The 21,240-nt window shown below is 37.5% G+C and overlaps 1 protein-coding gene across 1 annotated transcript in view; it reads left to right on the top strand.

Annotated features, from left to right (window-relative positions):
* Nucleotides 1-5,413: 5,413 nt before the first annotated feature.
* LOC135674048 (uncharacterized) overlaps nt 5,414-21,240 on the top strand; it is a 31,307-nt gene continuing 15,480 nt past the window's right edge. Inside the window, exons 1-3 of the mRNA XM_065183473.1 lie at nt 5,414-5,546; nt 6,177-6,239; nt 6,347-7,237. Coding sequence (XP_065039545.1) covers nt 6,347-7,237 — 891 coding nt within the window. The 5' untranslated portion in view covers nt 5,414-5,546; nt 6,177-6,239. The remainder of the gene's footprint in view (nt 5,547-6,176; nt 6,240-6,346; nt 7,238-21,240) is intronic.

The raw sequence follows: 21,240 nt of genomic DNA, 5'->3' as shown, positions 1-21,240 counted from the left end.
ATGATTCGAAAATTGATGTAAAGAGAAAAGAATTACAACATTATATTATTCCCTTCTTTTTGACAATGACAAAGGGGGAGAAAGAATTGCTTGCTTGCTACTTCAAGAAGAAGCAAAAATTGCTAAACTTGCACGTCTCAAAAGAGAAGCAATAATTGCTAACTTGCACATCTAAAAAGAGAAGCAAAAAGTATTATCTTGCCTATTTCAAGAAGCAAAAAGTGCTAGCTTGCCCATCTCAAGAAGTAAAAATTGCTATCTTGCACATCTCATAAATTTTACTAATTTTCATATCTAAAAAATTTTGCTAACTTTCATATTCTAAAGTGATGTAAAACTTACTAATATTAATAGCTTGCATGTCTCAAAAATTTGTTAGTTGCATTTTTTTTTCCTTTTTGTTAATGATAAAGGGGAAGAAGTAATAATATTTTAAAAATATTAAATGTTTTGGTATTACGCTTGATGATTTTATATTTAAAAATTATGCATGATGATTATGATGATGATGCAAGTAATATTTATGTTGATATAATATGTTGAATATGATTCATGATTAAAATCATTTCGACTTGAATTATAAGGTTATCATTTTTTTCAAGTTTATTTTATTTCAATATGACATATTGATAGGGAGAGTTTAGTTAAATTTCGTCATCAATTTGTTGTCATCATAAAAAAGGGAGAGATTGTTGAATCTCGACTTTTGATGATAAAATCAATTGATGAAATTATGATCTAATGTGCTTTAAGAAAAGTAATGTAGGACTAACTTCGATCATGAAAAGTGAAACAATTAAAGTAGTAGAATTAGACGTTAGGTCGAAATCAAAGATCGAACATTGGGCTAGAAGAATCAAACACTACGGGAGTCAATATGCCAATAGATTGGGCGACACACTGAAGATTCAGATGATGCGTCGGAAGTTTGTCGGGAGTTCGAATGAACCAATGATATGTTGGACAACTTAGATTCTTGTCTTGTAATTGTTTAGGACTTAATTGTTACAGTTAGGTCATAAATTGAGTTGGTTTTAAGTGTAAAACTACTAACTCAATTATGGACCCATTGGGCCTGATCTAGGGTTGAATTGGGTTCATTGGAAGGCTCATTTAGTGACCCAAGGTTAGGTTAAGTGGTGGCACCGTCAGACCAAGGGTGGAACCGCCTATGAGCCAGAAAAGTATGAAATATACTTCTTCGAAAGACTCGACGATGGTACTGTCGGTGTTAGGCGGTGGTACCACCCAGACATAGTCTCTTAGACTGTGTCAGGTGGCACCATTGGTGTCAAGCGGTAGTAACGTCAGTACACACGGTCTCCCATTGTCAAGCGATTTGGGCAATAGTACTGTCAATTGTCAAGGGTGCAGGCGATAGTACCATCCAGTATTGATGGTAGTATTGCTTAGTATTGCCGATAGTACCGCTAGTACCCCTAAAACCGGGTATGTGATACTTTTTGTCTCCATTTTTGAAGTAATTCGGGTCCTATAAATATCTCACTCTTTCTTGCTTGAGGTAGCAAGAAAAGGGAATGAAAATTTATGTTTTAGAGCATAAAAACTCTGTTAGAAAGTTGAGTCCCTCCTCCTTGAGCTTAGAGGTTATTCTAAGGGAGGTTGAGAAGATTTCCTTGTAAAAGAGGGCCGTAAAGGTTTTCTTGTGAACCTGACAAAAGGAGAAAGAGTTGTAAGAGGATAGTTGATCTTCGCCCGTTGAAAGAAGATTGATAGTGAAAACTGATGGTCTCGACGGAAGAGGAATTGAAAATGAACGTAGATCGAAATGATCGAATCACTATAAAATCAATTTACATTCCTATTTGTGCTTTTCATTCATATTGCTTATTGATTTACTTGGTCACTACTTCTACACATGTTGTAAGTTTTACACATGTTGTAAGTTAAACATCTTTGATTTGATCAAACTATATTTTATATGTTGTAAGTTACAAATGGCTTTCAAGGCACAAAAGGCTGCTTATCACCTGCAAGAGTTTGCATAACCATGTAGTGTTTTCAGAGGTCGAAAATGGTACATAACTCAAAACACACACATAGTTGAAAACGTACGAACTAAAAGATCAGCCACGGTCTCAATTTTCACTGGCTTCAACTTTCCTTCGTAATAGAGAATATTATTCAAATCAGTCAAACTTTTAGTGCTCAAATTGAAATTTGATACATAGAACCTAAGTGAGTGAGTGACTAATCGAAACTTGATAAATTATAGTCTAGTCGACCATGAAAATATGGTTAGTTAGTGAGAGACAGATTTGGTTCTATATAATTAATTATAACCCAATCAATTTATTTTTAAAAATGTTTTTCTAATTTAATCATCAGAGGGATGTTAAGTACGTCACTTTTTTATTTGATTGAATATTAGATGTGAAAAGAGCCCATCATCAAAGTAGTGAAATATTAAGGAGCAGTTTTCGGAATGGATTAAAAGGGCATGCATTCTCAATCGTGGCACATTATTTTAAAAAGAGTTAATGATAGGTACAACCACTTATATGTATGATCTTCTTGGCTTTTGACTCGAGGCTCATATGCTATACTATAAACAGAGAAAAGGAACAATGAACTCATTGTCACTGAAGTCTTGTAGTGCCCATGACAGGAAATGGGGGTGAGAAACTTGCCATTTCACCTATAGATAAGAACAATCAAATTGGTGAATTGAGGTGCATTTGGCTCATGAACATTTCTGTGTCAAGACACAGATGATGTTATATATATATATATATATATATATATATATATATATATATATATCCTTGTATCACAAAGTATATAAGATCATCTGAATCATTTAAGATCATCTGTGTCTTGGAAGGAAACAGAATACAATGATAAGTGATCATATAACTTAAGCTCTTGATCACACTTTATATATATAGTGTGATCAAGAGCTTAAGTTATATGGTTCAAGTCAATTTAGAGAGATCGTTGCCCTAAAATAAAAAGAGACTTATGTAAGATTGGAACTCATAAGTTATTCTGATATAAAAAGCTTAGACTACTAGAAAAGTGTTCATATCATAACAAACATAATGTATATTAATTTCTAATATTATAAAGGGTGAATAGCCGGAAACAATTCATTGGTTTTTATATGTTTTGTGGAAGTGTCTTATTTTCACTTTTTCCATAGAGCATCTTTTTAACTTTCTATTTTTCCTCTCAAAAAAGGTGAGGGGTCTTTTCTGCCTTTTTAACTTAACTTGATTTGATTCAATTTAGGCTTGGTTTTATATATTCTAAATCGGTTTGTATAAATTCGAATCATCTCAAAATATTTAATTAGAGAAGTTAAAAATTATTAAAAAGATAATTTTTAATAATATTTAAATTTTGATATAAAATTATTTAAAATGTTGAATAATTTAAAACATTTTTGTGTATGAAGATAAATTTTGATTTTTATATTTTCTAGAAAATATTCTAATACAATATTATAGTAAAGTATTTTTCTTTAATAAAACTAAAAAAATTCTTAATATTGATATATACATAAATATTATTTAAAATAAAATTTTGGAATGTATATTTTTTAGAATATTTCTTAAAGAATATATTTTCATAGTATTTTAATTTTTTAATCATTATATCTTTATAATTAGTTTGATTATATTTAAGGGTAAATTTGCCCCAAGTTTTTATTTTTTTTCCCATTCTCATTTTTAGTTTATTCTCATAAAACACTTTTTATTCTCATAAAACACTTTTTACCTCGTTTCCTCATCGATGCTCGTTGTCTTGGCCTTGTCGATCTTATTTACCTAATCGTCTTCGGCCTCCATTTTTATTCTTATTTGCTTCTTGTTGTACTATCTTTGAGGAAGGCATCCCTAACCTCTTTCACACTCTCTTTTTGTCTTCTAGATTCTAGACCCTTTGATCTAAAGAAGTATATCTTTACTTTTTTTTCGTCTCTTATCACTCTTAGATTGGGGACGCAACTCGAGATGTCGAGATGCCTCGTGTGAAGAGTATGAAAGAAAAGTCATTTATTGTTTCCTTTTGAAAACAAGCAAACAGGGCAAGAGGGATAAAAACGACGATGAGAGATAAAGGTGATAGACGTCGTAATAGAGGTCATGAATAATTTTATCTTTTTTTTAAAAAAAAAGTACTCTATCAGAATAAAAATAAAGAATATGATAAAAACTAAAAATTTAGATATTTTTAGAAAATTATCTAGATTAAATTCATTTGACGGAATCTTAATGCAATAAATCGGATCAAGCAAAAAGGGAGGGATAACGAAACTGGATCAGTTAAGAATGTGATGGTAACGAGGGGAACAATAAATGAAAATGACCCGTTCTTTACGGAAAAAGAAAAAGAAAAAGTAAAAACCGATAACCTTTTTCGTAATTTCCTCCTGTTACAAACACAAAATTGCATCACACTATTCAGAGGACGAAATATTTATTATCTGTTACATGGAGGACGATGTCACATTTTATAGCGAAATGATTCCCAATAAACTTTTAATCATCAAACGAGTCACTGCACCGATAACTCGGAGCATCTAATGATGAGCCAAGTTTTGGTCCTATCCCCCACCATAAACCCTTTTCTTTATCCTGTCGCAATCTCTCCGCTTACACGGATACAACACGAAACAAAAAGGATTATCCGTCAATGAACTACCACGTGACGCATCCGCTACTTATACTCGAGAATTTTCTTGGCTTCTAACCGCTTCGGGTGTCCATGTCTTTGCACCCGATCCTCCTGCGTACTCGATTGGCCGTTCCTCGCTCTCCCAACCGAAACACCACACAGCCGCCCGTCTCAACGTGCATGCTATTTATTTTATTACTACGCTTTACGGGAGTAGACGATATCATAATTCCAATTTCGAGCACGAATATTGATGCATGCACGTCGAGATATGAACCATTGGAGTGGAAATCTGTGGTCATGCTCTTTCGTCTCCAATAAGGTTTCAGCTGACCCAACTCCCAATCCACTTTGAAGACCAAAAAATGAAAATATTATTGCATCAAGATGAGTGCTTCTTAGGACGATGGGCGGTATATTGGTGATTCTTATAGGAAACTTTATGTGGATTAGAATGTTGTTAGATCACCCCGTTCCCTTTCTTGATTATTGTCATATGGGAGGAGCCATTTTTAACTGTATCCTTCTGCAGCAATGCCCTTTCCATCTCTGCTCTGTCATGAAACGAAGCGAAGAGGCTTCTCCGGGACCCAGCGTGGACCTAAGGTTGCCCCCAATCATTTTACAGGTACATGTCAGGTTTTGCTACAACTAGGTGGACAAAATTATTTTTTATTCTTGGAGATCCCTCCCTTTCGAACAGACCGAGAGAAGAAAAAAAAAATATATATAACACATATGTTTCCATAAACTTTATAGAAGGGAAGAGAACGACTCCCCTGTTATTTCTCACTATTCCTCACCTTCGCCTCCTCTCTCTCTCTCTCCCCCTTCTTTCTATCGATCGATTTGTTCGTCATATTGCGGAGGTCGTAGCAATCGATACCAACTCCGCGAAGCGGCCGGTACGCCCATTTCCTTCACGACTTTCTTCTCAATCTCGTACTCGATTTCTGTTTGTGCTTTCCTGTTTGTAAGCTTTCTTGAGCGCGCCCACTACTTTTTCCTCGACTGCGTGCTTGCCCTGGTTGTTATTGACGTGACGATGACCACAATTTGATACATCAGCATGGAAATCGTCGTCAACGACTGCTATCTCTTGGGAATGTGCATCGCGCAGTCCGGGGGTTGATGATTTTGTTCGTAGCTCTGTTGGGACCAGCATGGTTCGTTTGATTGTTACGGGATCTTATTGTTGATTGATAATTGGATGAGCTCGTCGTTGGGCCGAAATTTTTGTGTCTTGTCAGGAAGGGTTTCATGTGTTGGTGTGTTGTTTTCGCGACGCCAAGGGTCGTGGGGATGTGGTTCCTGTTGTCCGGTTAGAGTTGGTTATTCATACGTGATTGTCCACTCCCAAAAATTTTACTTTGATTGGTCTCTCGTGTTTTCCTGCTTACTTGTATAAGGTTTCAGATAATGAAGAATAAGAAAAATGACATTGTTTTAACTATTTACAAGGTCAAATAACTTTGTATTTAGCTCACATTTATGGGTTCTCATTCTTTCTACTTGGAACACATGTCTATCTCCAGGAAACTTTTGCACATAGATTATATTACTCTTGTACGCATCGGGAAGAGAGGTCTAAATCTAAGGTGATCTAAACAATTTTCCTGAGTTTATGTCAATATTTGGCCTCTTTTTCTTGTAATTTGTGACGGAATGATAGGTTTCTATTTTTTCCTATTCAATGTGTTGACAGATGGGTACTGCTGGAATGAACTATATCGAAGACCATGCTGCTGCTGAGGTGCTTTCTGATCAGTTACATTCACCAGATTCCCCTTGCAGAAATGGTATTTATGATGAACCACTGATACGTCCTCGCCTAGGAGATGAGCACCAAGTGCAGATTCCAGAACTAGCAACACAGTCATGCCTGATTAGTACCAGAAAAATGCTTACTGTTGACTATCATGTCGGAGTAGGATCAGCCATTCCAATTATGTGGATGCACCATGTAGGTGATGTTACCGAAGATGAACAGAAAGAATTTTCTTGTTCTGACATTAGTTCCATTAAGGGTGGGTCAGTGGCGCATACAAACACTGGAAAAAACCAAGCTGATCCTGGATATAAGACTATGAGTCAATTTCCAGCAGAAAGTTCAAGCGGCCATTCTACGTATCTTCTAAGTCTTGCTTGCACAGATGAATGCACTGACTTAGCAAATTGTTGCGGGTCTGATGGATCTACAACAACGAAAAGCATTCCCTTAGAGAATAAGATACATAGTGGTGCTCCTCTGCTGCAGCATAATGAAGCCAAAGGTTACAATCCATTGCCTGGCATGCCATCTTCCTCTTGGAGTGAGGATGAGTCACAAAGTTTTCTTCTTGGTCTTTATATTTTTGGAAAGAATCTTGTTCAAGTGAAAAATTTTGTTGGGTGTAAGAAGATGGGAGACATACTGTCTTACTATTATGGAAAGTTCTACAGATCTGATGCATATCGTAGATGGTCAGAGTGTAGAAAGGTAAGAAGCAGGAGGTGCATTCTTGGACACCGTATCTTTACTGGATGGAGACAACAGGAAATCTTGTCACGTGTACTATCTAAAATACCAAAAGAAGTCCAAGATTCTTTGTTGGAGGTATACTTTTACTGTTTCTATGTTCATTGCTGACAAATTGATTGTTACTTTTAGATTTTTAATGTGTCAAGGGTTTATAGTTGAGAAAGTGCATTAGCTAAACTGATGTCCATATGTAGCAGCAAAATATTATATATCCTCAGTTCTTATTCCTTTCTGCATTATCCAAGGAGGTTTTATAGTGTTAGATGCAAAGAAAGTTCTTGTTGGTATTTGTGTTTCTGGAGTATAAAGAAAATCCTTCCTGAAATTTGTGTGCTAGAGTATAAAGGAAGTTCTATAAATGGCTAAATTCTGTTAACATCAATGTCCTTGTGTAGTTTTGTGCTTATCTGGAAACTTCATGCCCATATCCACTGGGAGACTAGAGAATCAGAAAATGAAAAACACTGAAATTCTGGTACCTCTATTATAACAATTAGATTTTGGAAAGATTGGCTATTAGAATATAAGCTATCAAGGAGGTACTTGCTAAAATATATGAACACTACATTATGGATTTTACAACCAAATATGAACCAGTTGGGTTCATGAAAGCTAGTTAAGCTACTATTGGCATAGATTAATTTTCCTAATTCCATCTACTTCACTGATCCATATTTCTCAGTCATGATTTTGCTCTTGAGTGATGATTATTTTAAGCATGACTGATTGTGCAGAATCTTAACAAAAGGTACTAATATTAAAACAGGATAAAAACATATTAAATTATTAGTGAGACAACAGCTTATGCAAAACATAAGGAGAAATAGATAGTTACATAATAAACTCTGGCACATTAAGAATGTAGGCATAAAAGGAACTTTTTTAGTTCTGTTAAGAATTAGCACTTTTTCCAATCAAGTGGAAGCAAATTTTAACCATTGGATCCACATGTTGGTGCCTTGATAATGTTGATGGTGGTGAGTCAGGATTGGAAGCGATTGAGCTAAATTTGAGTTTTGAGATTGGATTGTTTCTTATTTTAGAATTGAGATTTCATTAGATTATGTTAGTTTGATTTTCAATTTTTGTTTAGGAGTCTATTCCTATTTTGATTGACTAACCTGGTAAATAAGTCTAAATTCTTAATTTCTTTTTGTAGAAGAAAGCTATAAACTATAACTTTTAAACCTAAGTTGTTTATTTCTGACAAAGCTGTGAACTGGCACTTGGAATAGCTAGAAAACGTTTCATTTCTATTCTTGCCAAACAGGCCTTTTCCCATAAAAGATGATCCTCTGTTGTTTCTAGCTTCTCTTTCCACCTCATATCCACAATTCCTTGATTTGAGAACTTTGTCCCACCCACCAACTCTCTCCAGTTATCTAATATTTTCCTCTTATCTCCACCATAAAAGTCAGAAAGCAAGCCAGAATCGAAGTGAAGTGAACTGATACAAGTTATTGAATAATTCTTGTTGGTGAAGTGAACTGATACAATTTAAGATTTATCAGGCTTGGGATATCAAGGTAGTTTTAGAAGTTTTTGCCTCTTTTGGTCATGAATCAGCACACAGACAGCTCGTAAGTATATATTGATCCCAGCGAAAATCAGCACATGGATCATCCAATTTCATGCGGTCCATGTGTGATACTACGCTTATCGCATGGTGAGCCTTGTGAACTAGAAGGGAAACTCACTTTCTTTTTTATAATATTGTTTTTAAACCCACTTGCTGTTTACATTGATAGCGGGCATATCATCATGTTGCATGTTGTATTGTCATGTACTTATATAATATTGCCTAAGCCAGGTGGCATCCTTGCCTTGTATAGGATCAACCTCCCCATAATCTTCTTATGGTCATGTAGGACCTACACCACTAAAAAAATAAGTTAGTGACAAGCGAATGTACTAGTGATTCACCATTGCTTTGTCAAAGCATGTCACACAAGCATAACTAGACCTAACACTTTATTAATAATAGAAAGTGTATGCCTTCACTCACTTAGAATGGACATGTGATAAAGGTTCCAAGCCTAGTCGGTTACGTGCAAGGTTCCCATGGACAAGTGCCCACACGACACCCTGCTGCAAGGCATGCTACTATCCAATTGTTGACACTGCCTTAGAGCCCCATCCAACCCCATGCCACATGGAAATTCCTGAAGCTCTCTACAAAGTTGAGATGGCTGAAGTTTCACTCACCATCTTTGTGCGTAAAAATACTAGCTTGGAGGCTTTTCGTTTTTGGGTAGTTTTACTCTTGCATGACAATTGCTAGTAAGCTTTGCTTATAAGCCAAAACAGCTACACAGTTTAATCAAAATGGGGTTGGAAAGGCTACTCTCATTAAAAGCTACCTATGCTAGGAGCGAAAAAGGGACTGGTAAGCATACTCCTATTACATGCTGCCTAAGCCAGGAACAAACCAAAAAGGTGGGCGATTGCACCAATAAGTTTTTGCACCTTGTGGACAATTTGTGACACTTTTGTACTTGTTTCTTTGACATCCTTATCGAAGTCTTTGGGAATTCTGTATCTTTTCATATGCTGCATCTTCAATCCTCTATCTGCTGCAACACACCCTCTGACTCCTAATTGGTCTCTCAACACTATTGTAAGTAGTCAAACTTTGATCCTTTAATGATGCTTTAACTTATCGATGACTCTGGTGGTGTGCGGTTGTTCATGTTGTGCTGAAATTTGTGGATCCTTTAGTGAAGGAAAATGGCCTTCATGATTGCGTGCTAGTCCCTTGTACGTCTTGCATGGATTGAACAAGGTGAATGCTTATTGGAGCTTTATTAGCATGGCTTCATGTTTTGGGGCCTTCTCTACAAAATTTGCTCAATGATTTCTCCTTCACTTATTCATCATGTCTAAGTAGGTGTGTATCACCTTCACTTTTTTGTCACTGTATTGCGAGATGAAGCAAACAAGTAGCTTTGGTAGAATTGATCACCAACTGATGAGCATTTGATGACCACTTTCTTTTAACTACAAACGGACTTTCATTTATTGTAGAGCTTCTTTGCGAATAACTAATAGACATGGGTTTCTTAACTTCGCCCTGTCTCATGGTTTGTGGAGATCAGAGTTGCATTACTTGACCCCGACCCTTGATGCGCAGTCCATGGCTTAAACTAGGTTAGTTGACTTTGCAAACTCTTTGCGTTGCACTCTTAGAGTGCAAGAAGTGTTGTTGTTGAAAGAGCAAAATTTTGTCCTCACTCAAAAGAGTTTCTGATTGATTTTGTCATTCCTTTGGGGTTGTCCTCACTCAAAAGAGTTCACTGCCTACTCCTTTAAGAAGATCAGGAAACGCCGTTGCATATTGCTTGTTCCCTGGTTGACCACCCTCACATTGATTGAATTCCATTACTTTTGACTATCTCGATTAAAACCCCTTCTACATATGCCTCATGAAGTCATTTGTTGTCCACATTCTATAGCATTGGCCCTAATTTTTGACCAGTGCACTCTCTCCCTTGAGAGCAAGGATAGGTGACTATCCATAAGTCTTGCCTTGGTAGTATCGTGGACCTACGTCAGGCTCACGACCCTCCTATGTATTGCTATGGATCCCATCACTTTGTTTTGCCATCGAGAGATAACACTTTTGTGTTCTCAAAGTAATTCCCTTCTAATTGATAGAATAGAACAACAAATTGTACTCCCACACATAGCCTTTGCCATCATGTTGTCGGGCACATATCAACTCTATGCTCCGCTATGTTATCACTTGCTCAACCTTTTCCTCTAATAGAGCTAGGGCTCCCATAAACAAATGTGAGCTCTAGAATAGTCCATTCAATAGCTTCAAACATACCTCTATATTATCAAGTCCCTCTTGGAACTTTTGGCATATACTTAGAAGATTTACCTCTATGGTACCCTACCCTCAATGTTCACGACCTTCATCCAATGCAAATTCTTTGCATGCATGGAAGACCCGGTGGTACCATGGACTCACTCTGAGTCATAGTCTTTCTTGCTGTCATGGTGCCCACCAATAGCTCCCAGAAGCCCCCAACCATCCCTTTGTTTAAGTAAATCCCTCACGGGATTTTTGGTATGCATTGCCTCCAAGTGACGTGTGGATTTTTGGTGTGAAGTTTAGGGGTTTTGTCACTTACACTTTTTGTTCGCTTCCTTAGCAATCAACACTCATTCATTAATCTATCGTTATAGCATCTTGACCGCCTACGATCGAAGTTCAACTTTGGGTTAGTCCATCATCCATCAGCTCTTGAAGCTCCTCTAAACTTTGATGGATCAGTGTGCACTTGTCTCGATCCTAGGCCTTTGGCCTAGCACAATCTTTGTTGTGCACCATTTCCATGTGGAAATCCCTTTATGATAACTCGAATGGAAGCACTATGGTGTATTTTTCACAAGTAAGTCAAGTCTTCATGCCTTTGTTCCTTTATCAATCACATTGTTGAGTTTAGGTGTATGTACTTGGAAGCTCCTTTCTACCATGGTACCATGCAAGTTGAATTATCCCTCATTAGAAAGAGGGAATAAAGGAATGACATGGTTTTGCTCTTGCCTTTACAAGGGTTTATGTTCTTGATCTTCAACCAAGGGAAGTGTCAAGTTGGTACTTCCGCCCCATGTTTTGCCTTTTAAGTAGACTCCTTTATGTTGCTCGGTTTCTTGACCAAGTCTAATGTAAGTTGTTTTACCTCTTGATTTGGATTTAAATAATGATGTCTTGAAATATACATCATTGCACGAGTTAGCTCGACATAGGAGTTTCCCAAAACTCTGAATCAAGAGAAGTCAAGGTAGTCACACTAGTTTCTTAGCTTTCCAATAAATCAGAAGTCTAATACTCTCTCCTTAATTTTGAGATGAATTTCGAGACATTTCTGACATGAATTATACACCATTGGAAATATAATTTGATTTGAAGTTTTTTAGATAAAGTTATGCTCAATTCTCTCTGCAAAGGTCATGATGATTGCTCTTCAAGATTGGAAGAAAGTTTTTCTTATCTTTTAGAGTTCCTAGATGGCTTTTGGTTATTTATAAGTCTTAAATTAGTTTTCATTTATTTTAAATTTTAAAAAAGGTGAAGAATTAATCACCCATACTTAGAGGGTTGTTCCAAGCCTATCACTATTTGTATATCTCATGTCTAAGCGTTGGAGACACATAGTGTTCTAAATACAAGTCTTGGGTCTTGAGAAGTGTTTTTCTCATATAGCTTTGTATGATTCCTTAGAGTGGTGAGTTTCTAAGCCTTGTATTCCTAGTTAGACTCCTTTTGGTTGGTGTTATCTTTGGTAGTGAGCACCCTTTAATATATTTCACTTATTTTCTCTTCATCCTGACATCAAATTGGTATTAGAGCAAAGGTTATGTTGTTGCCAATGTGCTCCCAATGTCGAAGAACATTATGCTTGTGAAAGAAATCATCAAGATATTAAAATCAATTAATTAGGAAGGCATATACAACTCCAACAATATTTCGATCAATATGTGATATAGCATTCCAAGCCATATTTCTTCCAAAGTTGAAGCAGAGTATGTTAATCCATTCCACCAAGTCAACCTTGATTTCATTTTCTTATGTCTGAGGAAATCATGATTTTGATCGTGACTTCAATCTTAAAGTTGATATTCCTGAGTTTGAATGATGAATAGAACTTGATTGGTTTCAATTGTTGAAAGAGTTTTTGATTTTAAAGATGTTCCTCACCCTACACAGCCATGCTTGTTGTCATAAAGTTGAAGAAACATGTCTCTTTATGTCGGAAAAATCTTAAAAAGAAAAAGAAGAGATTGTGGATGTAAAAGAAAGATTGAGAAAATAAAGAGAGAACTAAATAAGAAATATCTTCCTGACAACTACTAGCAAGACATTTGTCTTGAGCTTTATAACTTCAAACAAAAGGATCTTTCTGTGGAAGAGTACTCAGTAGAACTTGATCTTCTTATAATGAAATACGATCATAGTTTCAAGAGGAGCAAACTATAGCAAGATATCTTGATGGTCTAAGACCTGAGATTGGTAATGTTGTCCAAGTAAAACCTTATTGGAGTTATGATAATGTTTGTAAACTTACTTTCAAGGTCGAGAAACAACAAAAAGAAGCTCGAGGGAATGGTTTTCGATATATAGCCCATGTGCCTCGTTTGCTCGAGGAAATGTCTTAACTTCATAGTCTATCTCACATACAAATATCAAATCTACATCAAGCTCTTTGTTGAGCTCAATGTCCATACATGAGCTCATTACGTGCCTTTGTCTTTGATATTGGCATCGATAGTTATGCCACTTGACCTCGCATGTATCCACCAACGCATTAGTATGTGCTAGGATCATGTGATGACCCCTCTTATTCGATTTTGGTTCTCTTCAAGCTTGTGGAGCCTATGTTTGCCTTTGGCCTCTGCGATGATTTCACTCCAACCTACCCTTTAATGATCCTTGGCACAATCTTCATGCAAGGTCCTTGTGATGATTCTTTATCGCTACTTGCAAGGTTCGTCATCTCGTGCTGACAGGTACTGTTGGTCCAGGCCCACACTGGTACGCACAGGTCAATAACGACATACCATATGTTAGTACATCAATATTACTGGTTTTCGAGAAATTTGATAAAAATGGTCAGAAAGTACCTAAAAAATGGAAAAAACCCTATTTTAATCCCTTTTAATTATAATTTAATGCAATGTCAATTCAAATTGAATAATAATAAAGTGCAAATAGGGATGAAATAATGAATTTATTTTTTTAATGTTGAGGAGAGATTTTGTCATATGTTCCTCTGTTTTTTCTGTTGATTTTGAATCATCTACAAAGATACGATTTGAGATGTTAGATTACGTGTCAGAACTTTAAGATTTCAGCAACCTAAGTAATAAACGAAAGGAAATTGTATATGCATGTTTCCACCATCAAAATGAATGACAGGACTCTACAGTTGGTGGATTAGGATCCTTGATGTTATGAATTTGTATATCAATCTGGTGCATCTGTCAGGCCCAATCTTGAAATTCCTCTCATGACATAGTATACTTGTAAACTATATCCCATTGATGAATAAGCATGGTAATGGTCATTACATGATCATCATGAACGATAAGTGTCCGAGGGGCATCTCGAGACAAGTATAATTGTGGCATGTATGGGCGGGGGGATTGGAGTGCATTGGAACTTCTGCTGTCGCCATTGATCTACTGCTCTATATCATAAGAATGATCAGCCTCAAAAGCAAGAAAAAAAGATCAACTATCACCATACAATGGTCAAATTGATCATTGGAGCAAGAATGATCCAAGCCATTGATCCAACACGGTTGAAGTCTGACCATTACTGACTCATACAAGTCAGTAATGGTTGAGTTTTGATTGTTTTGTACTGATTGATACATCCTCCACCTAGTATATCGAATGAACTGGTACATATTGCTCGTATCATATTGTATCGAGCGATATAGCATTCCGAGTGGCCTAAACAATTGTGACCTTTCAAGCTGGTTGTGCTTTCAACTTTGGGTTCCTTGTTCTTTGGTTTGGAAGAATATGACAAGGTTTAAGAGTGCCTATATCTCAAGGGCTCCCCTTGTGATGTATGGTTGGTTGGGCATGAAGTATCCATGAAAACCGAAGAATTCCACTTGCAAACTTAATATGTTGAAGTAATTTTCCTCTTCATATCTTTCTTTTTGGAAGTATCAAAGATCACTTCACCAAGGATGCTCAGTCTTCTTCGTATGTTTCATGGAGTTCAAATTTTTTGGATCATTTCACCATTAGAGTTGCATTTGCTATGTCATGCACTCTCTGCTGATGCAGCCCTTTGCTGCACAACCAAGGCCTATCACAAGAGCTCAAAACATCCACACAACTGGGTTGCATCTAAATATTTGTTCCTTGTCAAAGAATAATGTCTTTTCCTCCATGGTGCATCGAGCTTCCCTCTCTCGATCACCTCAGGATGGCCACATGCATCCCTTAGCCTGCATACACTTTTGCACGAGTACGAAAATTCTTTGAGTTGTCAATTTCCTCACCTTTGCAAGTTCTTATTAGTTCTTTTGGTTGTTAAGCTACTATTCTTCGACTTGCTTGACCTCTTTCCTTGACAACTGCTCATTCTTGCATAATACTTGATCAAGTTTCAACTCATAGCTCAAATTCAGCCATCTCAAGATTTACACGCATACATGTACTTCATTGCTTGCATTTTGCATAGTGCTTCTCACACGAGAGGTTGGCTATTTCTCTTACACCAATCTAGATACTTGCTCCTCTAAGCAACTTTCTCCACTTCTGTCTCTACGTTTGTTTCCATAGGGGTTGCATGTGCGGATTGCCCTTTGTGCAGTCCCCACTATGCCCTCTATGCAGTTTTTCAAGTGTTTGTCATTTTATGGTTCTTGCTCTGATACTATTTGTCATTGATGCAGTTAGTTTTGTCTAAGTTGTATTGCACCCTTGTGATGTTTGCTTGCAAAGAGTTAGTTTCGTAGGATTTGCACCAAAAGAAAATTGGTTAGTGACAAGTGAATGTGGGGGAAAACTGTTGTCATTCGCTCTGCCAAAGCATAACTCATGATCGTAAAAAAGCGAATAAAACACTTCATTAGCAATAGAAAATTAAGGATCTTAGGAAAGTAGATTGGGAGATATAGACATTTATCTAATCCACTTGATGCCTTCCAACAAGTGGATCCACTAAAAACTGTCGAGGCATCAACCATCCAGTCTGTACAAGACCTATACTGGTTTGGCCAACGACCGCCTGGAATTTTTTGTAAATTGTCAAAATAGTAGGCCTAACAATAATTTCATCAACATCGCTCAATGATAGGAAGGGTTCCATGTAGCCAACCACAAATTACTTGGGAACTATGTTTTCTCGTTGTTATATCCTAGTGCTCCTTTGTGTTGCCTTGCTTCCAAAGATAAAGAGGGAGAAAGAATGCTTTTTTAATTTTGTAGTGATATCTTTGGAGCTGGTATATTAGTTTATTTGTGTTGTGATGATGGCAGTCACTGTTGTGTGAGGGAAAGTAATGATTGTTTTAATAGGAAACTATGGTGCCAGTGGTTCTAGTTCTCTACTACCTTAATTGATTTTGGAGCAATATAGGTGGGATAAAGTAGGGAGGGGGAACCTGCCATGATGGTGGTGGTCAAGGTAATGGGCGTTGGTGGAGGAAGGATGGAGTTGGAGGTTACTGGACCTTGCCATTCAGATTTTAAACAAGTCTTTCATTATACCCGTAGTAAAAAAAAGCTACGATGTCCTCTGATAGAGAGAGAGTACTTTACTGTGGATGGTGTTTATATGTTTTATGTTTTGTCTTGAGCACTATTGTCTAATACCTTCTATTCTAGATGGATTTATATACATTGCTTTTAGTCTTGCAATCCAATTATTTGTTGGTTTAGTGAACCTTTGATATTTTAGTCATGATGCTAGGATATATAGTTGGTTGACTTTGACTCTAGTGGAAAATATGCTGGAAAATTTCCATTCTAAATAAACCAATAATTGTTTGATATTTGCAGAACTAGCCTTTAGGCGGTGAAACATTCCACGAAAACTTGGAGATCAGGTTCCAATGGCTCACAAACAAATAGGCTTTCATAGGATGTCCATTAGGAAAAGAAGCACCAAACGAAAGAGTCAATCGTCAAAGGCGAAGCAACTTTGACGACGTTCGTACAATGAAATCGTTTTCGATGAAAACCGTTTCGGAAAGTTCTTCAATTTAAGAGTAAAAGGAAGCATAGTTGACATAAAGCAACGGAGGCAGTTTGCAGTTAAGGAGCAGAATGTAAATGCAAACCGAGATTTAGAGTGGTTCGGTCAATCTTGACCTATATCCACTTTTGGCTTCCTCCTCCGATGAGGTAATCGACGTCCACTAGAGGCCTTCCTTCAATAGGCGAAGGCCAACCATCCTTTTACAGCTTTACTCCTTTTGACGGGCTTAGAAGACAACCCCTATAGATTTCCACTCCTCTCTTGAATGATCAAAACTTAGAAGAAAAGAGGGAGAAGAACTTTTAGCCTTTTACAACACTTTTAAGCTCTCAAATTCTCAGAATAAATGCAAGCTTTCGGTGCCCTTTCATGTAGGAAAGGGTGGGGTTTATATAGGCCCAAATTAGTTTGAATTTGGAGTTCAAAAGTGTCCATTCTCGGATTTTCGGGGTCCTGGCGGTACCACCGCCAGAACTGGGCGGTACTACCGCCTGACACTGCTCGGAGACCGAGCTCAGGCGGTACCACCGCCTGACAGGGGCGGTACCATTGCCTGACTTCGCTCGGAGACCGAGCTTAGGTGGTACCACCGCTTGACAGGGGCGGTACCATCGCCTGAATTCGCTCATAGACTGAGCTTCTGGGCGGTGCCATCGCCGGCCAGGAAATCTGGGTCCGAATGGGCTGATCCATTCAGCCCAATTTGGGTCTGTCAACGGCCCAATTTGCCCCAGATTAAGTTAATGGGATCACCTCCCATTCCTAACTTAATCTTCATGCTGACTATGACATTTAAGACATTAATACTGCAACTCGTGTTCCGGTGCGTCAATCGCTTCTTCCGGCGAGCTTCCGGCGAACATTCGACGAACCCTCAGCGATGCTCCGACGGACTTCCGGCAAACTCCTGGACTTGCGACGATCCTCTTGGCGAGTTTCAACGAGCTTCTTTGGCAAGCTCTTTGACTTCTCGGATTTGTTCCCGTAGAACCTCCGACGACCGTCCGGACTTCCGTCGAACTCTCGAACTCCCAACGTGATCTTGGTCTTGACTCCGGCGCAACACCTGCTGCATGTCTTACTGCCATCGTAGTTAATCCTGCATATATAAAACAAACTTCGATCTAGACAATTAATACTAAGCATTAATCAAGTTCTCCGGCATGCCATTGGTCCCTCGACGTTTCGTCCGATTCTTCGGCGCATCGTCCTCTCTTGCGGCCTATTGTCCAATCGGCCAGTTGACTCCGCAACTCCGATATCCTTAGCGCAATACCCGCTCTTCTTGGCCCGATGCCCGAATCCACGGCCCGAAACCTTCTGTCGATACGTCGATTGATCCACCGGCCCGATGTCTAATCTTCTGACATGTTCCTCCGGCCCAACATGATTTTTCCTGCTTTAATTGTCTTATCCTGATCGAAGCATCTTGCGTCACTTAAAACGCAGATTAAAACATAAACATAATTATCAATTGGTTTCATAATCAAAATACGAGATTTAACAATCTCCCCCTTTTTGATGATGACAATCAATTAATGACGGAGTTAAACTTAACTCCCGGAGTTTAAACAAACTCCCCATATCAATATGCTATATTGATAGAAAGTTAGAAACTCTTGGATTTAAAAATCCAAGCAACATGTCATGATAAAATCATGACATATAATCAACATACTTCTTCCCCTTTGTCATCAACAAAAAAGAGAAGTACCGCAATCAAGTGTTTGTGATATAAGTTCAACTCATTGCATGAAAAACATAATATCCATTTTTACCATCATGCAAGTTTTCTATCATCAAAATACAAGTTAGCAAAAAAAGTTTTCAACATTTTAAAACACGCAAGCTAGCAATTTTGAGATGTTCAAGAAAGCAACTCTTGCTTCTTGAAATATAAGTTTTGCTAGATGTGCAAGTTAACTTTTTGCTTCTTGAGATAGGTAAGATAGCACTCCTTGGTGATGTTCAAGATAGCAAGTTCTACATCATGCAAGCTAGTGAATCTTACAATATTTTAGAACATGCATAATCACCAAAGCATCATAAATTTTAATGATGTGCAAAATTATAAATTTTGCATGTTTGCATTTGTGCGTCTTGAGATTTGCAAAATAGCACTTTCTTGGTGATGTTTAAGATAGCAATTTCTTCTCTTTTGAGAAGTGCAATTTTTGCTTTCTTCTTGAATTGTGCAAACTATCAAATTAGCTTTCTAGCATATTTTACTCCCCTTTTGTCATTGTCAAAAAGAAAGGAAGACCTTTTACGTTAATTTCTAAATTATGACAAAGGCAAATAGCATAGATGAAAATTCAAGTCATGAATGTCAAAACAATTATTTTATCATGAATATTTTATCATTGCATGCATCATTATCATAAGTTAAAGTATCGCATGCATAATTCCAAATCATCATGTATATAAAATCATCATTACATGCGTGATTCCAAATTATCATTTATTTCACATCATGATGGTATCAATTTTGTCAAATTACATCCTACCATGTATGATCGAAACTTCTTATTTGTATACATCAAAACAAATTAATGAATATTTCATGTATTCATATCATCACATAAGGAATATCAAGAAGAATTATTGGGTAATAAGATAAATATTTTATGAAAACAAGGAATTGCATAAAAATCATATCATGAAAAGATAAAATCATGTGAATACCAAAAGACATGATTCATTTTGACACATCTCCTCTTTTAAAAAAAATGAAAGGAATTCTTAGGAGATAATGATATAGATAAAATTCATTCAATCTTGTAGGAGAACAAGATATTAATTCAAGCATATAAAATTTCTCAATTCATTATGAATCATAAAAAAAATTGTGGTTCCGAAAAATCATGATTCATTTAGGAAAATTTTCTTTTTAGTATACGACAAGAAGAAATATAGCAATGATACCAATCATGATTCATTTGGATGGTAGATGGCAAAAAGAAACATCGAGGATAAAAGATCTCGATTTTTATAGAGTAAATCCAGTGATTTAAAAAGCGCTAGGCGCCAAGGTCCAAAAATGCCCGAGGCGCTAAGCGCTCACCCAACCGCTCGCCCGAGCGAAGTGAGGCGCTAAAATATAAAAATATATAATATAATTAATAAATATAATTATTTAAAATTTTAAATAAAAATATGCTATTAAATTAAGAAAATCTATTAACAGTATTGAAAATTAATCATTTCAAATAAACTTAATATTAACAGTATACTGTATACTGAGCCTGCTGACTGAGAAATGAGGAAGCAGCAGCGAGCGGCAGTGGCGAGCGGCGACAGTGGCAGCGGCGAGCAACGGCAACGGGAAAGGGAGAGACGAGCAGCGGGAGGTGCGAGCGGCGATAGCGACAGTGTTTGCGAGCAACGGCAGCAGGAGCAAGAGCCGCGAGCAGCGGGAGGTGCGAGCGGCGATAGAGGCAGCGGGAGCAGGAGCCGCGAGCAGCGGGAGGTGCGAGCGGCGATAGAGGTAGTGGGAGGCGCGAGTGGCGACAAAGGCAGCGTTTACGAGCAGCGACGAGCAGCGGGAGGCGCGAGCGACGACAGAGGCAGCGTTTGCGAGCAGCGACAGCGGCGAGATCGAGATCGGGATCGGGAGTGGCAGCGGCAGCGGGTTAGGGTTGGGTAAGGGTTATATCAGTTTAGTTGGTTCGATTGAACTAACTAACCAACCGAACTAGGACCGAACCAGACCTAAAATCTTGGTTCGATCGCCTTGGTTTACCTAGGCGCTCGCCCGAAGCGCCCAACGCCTGGGCTTGGGCGAGCGCCCAGGTGGCGCCTGTTTGAAGCGCGCCGCCTGGGAGATTAGCGAGGCGCTCGGGCCTCGCCTCGCCTCGACCGAGCGCCTAGGCGAGCACCCGAGCGCCTTTTTCAATCACTGAGTAAGTCTCAAGTTATAAACCTCGAAAAATCAAGATAAAGTATATTCAAATTCAAATCATAAAATCAAAATCATTTTCAAGAGATTCATAAAAAGATGATAAAATAGATTCATCAAAGTCAATAAGATAGAGAAAAAGAATTTTCAAGAAAAATGCTTTTCTCTATTTAGTTGTTTCATACAAGCATGCCTTTGTCCTTTTTGTGTAAAAAAAAATATATATCATCAATCGTTTAGGATCGAAAAATAAATTTCGTCATAAAAACCATCAAGATCAATAAACCACAAAAATCATTATGTATAACTTTAAAATCTTATGCATAAAATCGTCAAATCATGGTATCAAAATTTCAATATTTTCATTACAACTTTATGCATCATAAGTATACAATCGTCATCACACTTACACTATTTTATATAAGCTTGCCTATTTTATTTATGTCAAAT

Source organism: Musa acuminata, chromosome BXJ1-5 (assembly GCF_036884655.1).
Source record: "Musa acuminata AAA Group cultivar baxijiao chromosome BXJ1-5, Cavendish_Baxijiao_AAA, whole genome shotgun sequence".
NCBI classification, from domain to species: Eukaryota; Viridiplantae; Streptophyta; class Magnoliopsida; order Zingiberales; family Musaceae; genus Musa; species Musa acuminata.
This window is presented reverse-complemented; position numbering and strand designations above follow the sequence as displayed.